This window comes from Ziziphus jujuba, chromosome 4 (assembly GCF_031755915.1).
Source record: "Ziziphus jujuba cultivar Dongzao chromosome 4, ASM3175591v1".
NCBI classification, from domain to species: domain Eukaryota; kingdom Viridiplantae; phylum Streptophyta; class Magnoliopsida; order Rosales; family Rhamnaceae; genus Ziziphus; species Ziziphus jujuba.
Window position 1 is genome coordinate 27227736 of NC_083382.1, and position 7662 is coordinate 27235397.

The 7662-nt window shown below is 35.7% G+C and overlaps 2 protein-coding genes across 4 annotated transcripts; one reads left to right on the top strand and one right to left on the bottom strand.

Annotated features, from left to right (window-relative positions):
* The first annotated feature begins 458 nt into the window (after window positions 1-458).
* On the top strand, window positions 459-4672 carry LOC107416570 (uncharacterized). 3 transcript variants are annotated; one of them, XM_016025077.4, is made up of 7 exons: window positions 462-1270; window positions 1920-2066; window positions 2200-2558; window positions 2883-3627; window positions 3734-3830; window positions 3914-3968; window positions 4221-4672. In XM_016025077.4, the coding sequence occupies exons 1-7, from the start codon at window positions 709-711 to the stop codon at window positions 4281-4283; spliced, it is 2028 nt and encodes a 675-aa protein (XP_015880563.1). In that variant the 5' UTR covers window positions 462-708; the 3' UTR covers window positions 4284-4672. The 3 variants fall into 3 exon arrangements, 2 of the variants coding, with proteins under 2 accessions (XP_015880563.1, XP_015880564.1); XM_016025078.4 differs by having other exon boundaries at window positions 465-1270; window positions 1932-2066; XR_001581308.4 differs by lacking the exons at window positions 3914-3968; window positions 4221-4672 and having other exon boundaries at window positions 459-1270; window positions 2883-3379; window positions 3496-3627.
* A 234-nt stretch (window positions 4673-4906) lies between these two features.
* Window positions 4907-7382, bottom strand: LOC107416571 (transmembrane ascorbate ferrireductase 2). Its single transcript, XM_016025079.4, has 4 exons — window positions 7070-7382; window positions 6331-6379; window positions 5560-5759; window positions 4907-5453 (listed from the first exon to the last, which is right to left on the bottom strand). Exons 1-4 carry the CDS (start codon window positions 7247-7249, stop codon window positions 5148-5150), a joined length of 735 nt encoding a protein of 244 aa, XP_015880565.1. The 5' UTR covers window positions 7250-7382; the 3' UTR covers window positions 4907-5147.
* Between the last annotated feature and the right edge of the window lie 280 nt (window positions 7383-7662).

Genomic DNA, 7662 nt, shown 5'->3' on the forward strand with positions numbered 1-7662 from the left:
AATCATTATGATTTATCTATCTTATTTCCCTTTTTTCTTTTTCTTTTTTTTTTCTCCCCATAGATTAGCGAATAATTTTGCAGATAAAAATAATATTAATAATAAAACAAACTACTTATTTAAAATTCAAAATAAATGAAAGGAATTAAATTTTTTTTTTTAAAAAAAAATCTAACAATTTATATTGGATAACTACTAAAACCCATTAAGAATCAAATTTAAATACTCTATTGTGTTGAAAATAATTACTGCATATAAATTCGTCTTGTTATTGATTATAGTTGAGAAGAATAAAGGAATTCTTAACTTTTTTCTTCTTCTTTTTTTTAAATATTTTTATAAGATAAAGTATAATTATGCAAAATATGAAAGGAAAGTAACGATAAAATTAGCAGTTGCTGTTGGGTTTTATTTATTTATTAATTTAAATGCACTGTTTTTTTAATTTTTATTTTTTACACTCTGCTGTCTCTCTCTGTTTCATCCAAAATTTTCCGAGAAAGTCACTATATATATATATATATTGAAGTATAAGGAACCTAAAAAAATTTCTTTTCTTTTCTTTTCTTCCCAGCCGATCACCTTCAAAAAGTGTGTTTTCCGACACTGGTGAATGGAGCAAGTTCCACTCCTCATTTCTTCTTTCTAACCCTAAATATAACCACTTAAAACCCAAACCCCAAAAAATCACCACCACCACCTGCAAAAATGGACCCTCGCCGAGCTCCACGCACGGTGATTGACCCGAAGGTTCGTCAAGTCGGGTTCTTTGCCCCACCCGGCCGCTCTCACTCCGCCCCACCGGAAATTGTCTCCTCCTCATCCTCTTCTTCCCCGCCGGTTTCCGACCTCTCCCCCTCCGGTAATTCCCTCTCTCCTGTTATGATCCCCCCGCCACGTCACTCCTCCGACAACCGTCCCGTTCCCTTGCCTCCGGTTCCGGCCTCTCCCCTACGCCGAGACTCCATTGTCTCCGGCAGCTACAACCCCTCCGACTTCTTCACCGCCACTTCGCCGACTGCCTCGTCTTACGTCAGCAGGATGGTGGCGGTGGGTGAGGGTGAGGTCTCCGACGACGTCGCCGCCGTGCTATCTCCCGGTCGGGGGTTGGCCAGGGGCAGTTTGGTAAAAGCGTTTGCAGCTCCTGCTGTCACTGGTGCGTCGTCGCTTCCCAGTGGGGGATTCGATCTGACGGCTGTGAAGGCGAGTAGCGTTCCATTGAGTGGGTTAACAACCGTGTCTGTGGTTAATTTACCTCCTGGTATTGCTGGTATGCATTTTCTTGATGTAAAGTAATCTACTTTATTTATTTATTTATTTTTTGGGTATTTGCTTTTGATTTGTAGAGGATGATGGCTAAGAAAGTAATTTGGGAATGACTTTGAACAATTTTAGTTAGAGTGTGCTGGATTAAAAATATTTGTTAGAATTGATGTAAGCTCTTCGGTGGAAATATTTCCACAATAATTTGATTTCAATCAAAGTCTATGCATAATTTTTGTGGAAAAGGGGCTAGTTTTTTATGCGCTTGGAAATAACTGTAGCTAATAACTAGATTATGGCATTTGGGAGGTGGGATTTGATGGGTTTGTCGTTTTTTAGCTAAAAACAAGGGATATCTTGCTTACATGATACATGGGATAAAAGCAGGACTAGTTAAATGATGAATGTCTCATGGTGTTTGGTGGTGTGATGGAACTGAACTTGTGAATTATTTCTTCCAGTTGTTCATTTATCCAACCAAAAAGAGAGTATACTTTAATGAAAATGTAGCACGTCGATGAAATAGGTTCTAGCACAAAAGACAGACTTGTTATTGTCATGAAGAACCACATAAAAAATTCTATTTGTTTTCTGAATAATAAATTGGTAATCCTACCATTTATGTTTTGAACGGTAGAAGGTTTATAGCCTAGTAGAGTCTAATGCAGAAAAAACTGGAGGAGGATCAGTTGAAGTGCAAAATGATATACCTGCCAGTTCAAAGCCACAGAAAGAGAAAAGCACGAAAGCTGAAAGGCGTGCCCTTCAAGAAGCTCAGCGAGCTGCAAAAGCTGCTGCTAAAGGTGAAGATGGTTCTTATGTTGTTTTATTTCAGTAATAAAAGTTAGTATCTGATAACAGATAGGCTATGTGAATGAATTTGCTTCCTGGTGAACTTATTGTTATGTGTATTTCGCAATTACATTGTATTGTTAGCTGAAGGAAGTAAGGGACCTGGTGCTGCTTCTGCATCAGTAACTCAAGCAAAACCAGCTAAATCCGCAAAGGCTCCTTCACAAAAGAATGAGAATGCTTCAGTTGTAGGTTCTGAGAAGAAGGGTGGGGATCGTGCACAAGAAAAGGATAGAAAGAAAGATGTTCCTCATCCACGGATGCAATATGATGACAAAAGTCGGGTGGAAAAGGCAAAAAGACGTGCAGTTGTAAAACAAACTGAGGCTAGAAATAGAGTTGAGTTGTTCAGGCATTTGCCTCAATATGAACATGGAACTCAGCTTCCTGATCTTCAGTCGAAGTTTTTTCAACTTGATCCCATGCATCCTAATGTCTACAAGGTATCCATATGACCATTTTCTTTGCTGTTTGAGATCCATTGTTCTTTGATCTTAAAGTCTGTAATATATAAATCAAGATTATCAAGTTTTATCAAAGACTCAAAGTCAAATCAACTAAATACTTTGCTACAGTTAAGAAATTTATTACTTATATTTTTATCCAATTATGCTGTTCAACATGTGACCAAAACAAATGGTGTATGCCATTTTTCTATACGAATTTTAGGGGTTTTTATATGATTATAGCCTTGAGATCAGTCCATGAAAGATACCAAACTATACATTTTACTTCTGTGCAATATTAACCTTCTATGTTGATGCCAGGTTGGATTACAGTATTTGTCAGGAGATATATCTGGTGGCAATGCTCGATGTGTTGCAATGCTTCAGGCATTCCGAGAAGCTATTACAGACTATTCAACACCTCCTGAAAAAACTCTTAGTAGAGATTTGACTGCAAAAATAAGTAGTTATGTTTCATTTATAAATGAGTGCAGGCCTCTGTCAATCAGCATGGGGAATGCAATTAGGTTCTTGAAAAGTCGAATTGCCAAGTTACCTCTGAGCCTATCTGAGTCAGAAGCAAAAGCATCTCTTCAGTCAGATATTGATCGTTTTATAAGTGAGAAGATCATACTAGCAGACAAGGTGATAGTCAAACATGCTGTTACCAAAATCAGAGATGGTGATGTTCTTCTTACATATGGATCACCCTCTGCAGTTGAAATGATGCTATTACATGCTCATGAGCTTGGCAAACAGTTTAGAGTTATTGTAGTGGACTCTCGTCCAAAACTTGAAGGGCAACTTCTTCTCCGTAGGTTGGTGGGAAAGGGTCTCAACTGTACTTATACTCATATAAATGCTGTATCTTATATCATGCATGAAGTCACTAGAGTTTTTTTAGGCGCTTCATCAATATTATCTAATGGAACAGTGTACTCAAGGGTGGGGACTGCATGTGTTGCTATGGTTGCTCATGCATTCCGTGTACCAGTGTTGGTATGTTGTGAGGCATATAAATTTCACGAAAGAGTACAGCTTGATTCAATATGCTCAAATGAGCTCGGTATGCATCCCTAGCATTAGTAGATATTGGAGGTGCTTCGTTTATTTATGATATGTGTTGCACTCTGGTTGTTTGATGGCTAAAATCTCTATTCAATTTCTTGCAGGTGATCCAGAGGCCATTGCAAAGTTTCCTGGTCGAGAGGAAAACAAAGATTTAAATGAATGGACCAATAGTGAAAATTTGCAACTTCTGAATCTGAGGCAAGTTTAATGATTCAGTGATGTGAGAACACAATATTCATATTTCACATACTAAACGATCCTATTTTGCAATTTTTTGGCAGTTATGATGCGACACCTTCAGATTATGTTTCAATGATAATCACAGACTATGGCATGGTAAATCATGTTATGTTTTCTTCTTCTGTTTTTTTCTCTTTCTTTTAACTGTAACTGAAACTGAAGAATGATTCTTTCATCTTTGGAGGAAATGATGTGGCGAGAGAGAGGAAAGCTTGTCCCTGTTGTTTCCCCTCAATAATAATTTTTGATATATATCTATGTGTTTAATTCATTTGACTATAATTGGTATTAGCTTTCATGCTTTTCTCTAGAAAAAGTCGTAGATTCTGACTATGTCCCATCTTTCAGGTTCCACCTACGAGTGTGCCTGTCATTGTGCGTGAATATAGAAGAGAGCACTTTTGGATATAAGTACTTGAGATTTGGAATTCGGATCATGGATAGCTTCTCCCAAATTTTGTGCACAATGCTGAAATCAATGTCAGCAGCAGCAGATAACAATAAAAACTCGAGAGGTTTCGCATTAGTTGATATCTTCTCTGGTTATTCACCCTTCTAGAATAATGCTATCCACTAGCTATTGAAGTTCTGGAATTGTATTTGTCACCTGACTCAGTGTAGAGTGCGAAATTTTCGCCTCTCCGGGCAGATTTTGTGATGCATTCTTGCATGTTGTAACAATTTTTTTTGTTTCTTTTTATTTTTTTGGTTCCGTGGATTGCAGATGGCATTTTTGAAGTTGGCCAAATTTTGTTCCAAAAGATTTGCAGCTTTAATCGAGTTCTATTTTAATGTCTTTCTATAGCATTCTTCACCATCCTTGTGTTAGTATGTTTGTGAACTCATCATGAATTGATGAGTCAAAACGGTCAAACCTTGGAATTTATACATGCATACATGTGAATGTTAATATATCAGACGTTGGAAAAGTTCTTTACTAACTCAGCTAGTGAAAATGTATAAAAGCTTAAGGACGTTGGAAAAGAAGATTATAAATTCGCTATTGAAAATATATAAAAGCTACACATGGACAATTTTATGAAAGTCATCATCGTATTAAACAAAATGATAGAATCAAAATCCTGAAATAATGGTATATAATATGGAATACCATGACAAAATGGCACAGTCAGAGAGAGAGATGACAAGGAATTAAACCATTAGAAATACACAAGATTGTACTGAAACAACTGATTTTTGAAAGATTCATCTCCATACAAGAAGCAGCTGTATAAATTCATTTCCTCCTGAACTAAGAAAATCAATCTACTTTCCCTACTCTGTTGCTTCTCTGAAGACTTCACCTTTGTCGTTTGCAGGAGCAACAACAGCAAGAATAACAAATCCACCCAAAATAACAACGAAAACACCCAACGAGTTAACCAGCATAGCCTCGGTTGAATATCGTGATATTACTTTGTTGGTTTGAAGAAATGTGGCCTTTTCCAGTATACCAGTTGCTACAGTAGCAACAGCAAGTGCATAAATATAAATTCCAAAGAACACATGCCATGGCAGCAACGTAGCTCTACCATTTGCAGACCCGCCTGGATACCAAAAAGTTGCAAATCCGGCTGCCCACTGTGCCAAAAACGATGAAGGTTTTAAATTTGATTAAATGTAACCTAAGAAGCTAAAAAAAAATAAAGAATGAAAGTTTGTGAAAGAACAGGCTCATAGAAAAGACCTGGATGCCGAATAGGAATAGGCAAGCTAAGCCCAACCAAGAATGCAGGCTATAAAAGTTGTCAATGCCCTTGTCATTATGGAATTTCAAAGCAGCCCATAATCCGATAATGCTTAAACAAAAAGCAAGGAATTGTAACATAAGATGAACAAATTTCTTGAAGCGTTTTGTTCCTGATATTGTTTTATATGCTAGCATGGCTGCAACAATAGATATTTGATAGGAGGAAAAAGGAAGTCAGTTTTCTATACCAAATAAACAAAAATCTGAATTCAGCAGAATTTATGAAGAACTAATTTACATGGGTTAACTATGGTGAACTTTACTCAGCAGCTACTAAACAGCACCAGGCTAACAACCATATCAGTTGCACACATCTTAGAAAATCTCACATCAAGCTATTGGCCTACTATTATAGCTAAGCAGTTTCATATACTCATGAGTTGCTTATCTAAAAGAAAGCTCGAAGGAAATTTTTTCATCCCTTTCATTAAAATGTCATTATCCTTTGCTTGTATTTACATTCAGAATTACAATGGAAACTGGAAACAATTGAAAATTTCCAAACTCTTCTATTAGGAACTTTATGTGATGAGAATGAACAAGTCATTTGAAATACAACTACATTTTCAAGCCCTGGAACAATCTTAATTGATGTCATATAAATTACCCAAAAAGATTAAAATAAAAAACTGTAAGGAATAAGTTGAGATATGCACAAGCACTATGGTCTAGAGCATGTCTGAAGTAGCATAAAGAAAAGATACTAACCTTCTCCATTTAAAAGTACAAGACCAATTACCATTAGCACCGGGTGAACCTACAAGAGGCAAAACAATAGTAACTTTGCTGAAAATAATAAGTAAAATCTAAGGACACAAAAAAAAAAAAAAAAAAAAAAAAAAAAAAAAAGAGCTCTATCTAAATGCATTGTGCAATGCTGAACCAAGAAAAGCACATTCGAGTAAAAAGATGGAAACGATTCCATTTATCCAAAGAGAAAAGTATTAGAAAGTTGCGCAAATATTTGTCATCCATCTATAAAGAAGGAACACTTTCTATCCCATAAAAAAAATTTGGAAAACTTTGACACTAATTCAAATTTCATCAGCAATAGAAAATCAAAACCTCAATAATTTGATGCGTCTGTCGATTTATCAAAATCACACATGAACCCCCAACAAAAAAAAACAAAAAAAAAATTCAGAGCACAAATGAAACCGCCATGATCGCAATCAAATATTAAAAAACAAAAAAAAAATTCAGAGCACAAATGAAACCGCCATGATCGCAATCAAATATTTAGTAAACTAAACAAACAAACAATGAATTGGCACCAAAATAATCTCATCTAATAACCCAATAAAACATATTCGAGCCCAATAACCATATCGAGTATGTGGATTCAAAAATGAGAAATTTTTTTTTCTTTGAACCAAAAGAAACAAAAAATAAAAATGAAAGTAAAATTAAAAAAATAGGTTTCATAGAGAGAGAGAGAGAGAGGTACATTGAAAATGAGATCTTTGTTGTCAGAAATGAGAGCCAATCCTCCTCTGTAGTAGGTTGTCCATGTGAGCAGCAAAGCAGCCACTAGGATTCCCAACACTCGAACGAAGAGGACGATCGGGAAGCGAACCACTGGAACTGAACCCATTCTTCTTTCTCTAGGTCTAGACACGAGGGTCATGACTCATGTGGATTGATCCGATTTAGAGAACTCCCAACAAGGCAGAGCAGAGATATGCTTCGTCTTCCTACGTTTAACCCTCCATCACAGTCTTCTTTGACTTTTTTTCTTTTTTCTGAAAAAACAAATTCAACGTCTTTTTATTTTCTTTTATTATTTCTTCTATTAATTTAAATAATTTTTACTTTTATTATTATTATTTTTTATTTGTCCCCAGCACCTCTTGTCTCCTGTATATTCGTTTATTCGAATTCAGAAGTGTAGACGGCGATGTTTGTACCAATTAAGCTATTATATTCGTCTTAATAATTTTTACTCATTAATTGAATATTTTAATATCAATAATAAATGTTTTTATATATATATATATATATATCGTAAATGTCAACTTATTTATTTTTCAATGAATTATT

What these genes read in the sequence shown, in the direction of transcription:
- LOC107416570 (XM_016025077.4), top strand. Translation starts at nt 709, where the DNA reads ATGGACCCTCGCCGAGCTCCACGCACGGTGATTGACCCGAAGGTTCGT. An exon ending in TTTACCTCCTGGTATTGCTG is followed by an intron (nt 1,271 to 1,919) that starts GTATGCATTTTC and finishes ATAGCCTAGTAG; the next exon opens with AGTCTAATGCAGAAAAAACT. An exon ending in TAATCACAGACTATGGCATG is followed by an intron (nt 3,969 to 4,220) that starts GTAAATCATGTT and finishes CCCATCTTTCAG; the next exon opens with GTTCCACCTACGAGTGTGCC.
- LOC107416571 (XM_016025079.4), bottom strand. Translation starts at nt 7,249, where the DNA reads ATGACCCTCGTGTCTAGACCTAGAGAAAGAAGAATGGGTTCAGTTCCA. An exon ending in TGTACTTTTAAATGGAGAAG is followed by an intron (nt 5,760 to 6,330) that starts GTTAGTATCTTT and finishes CTATTGTTGCAG; the next exon opens with CCATGCTAGCATATAAAACA. An exon ending in TATTCCTATTCGGCATCCAG is followed by an intron (nt 5,454 to 5,559) that starts GTCTTTTCTATG and finishes TTTTTGGCACAG; the next exon opens with TGGGCAGCCGGATTTGCAAC.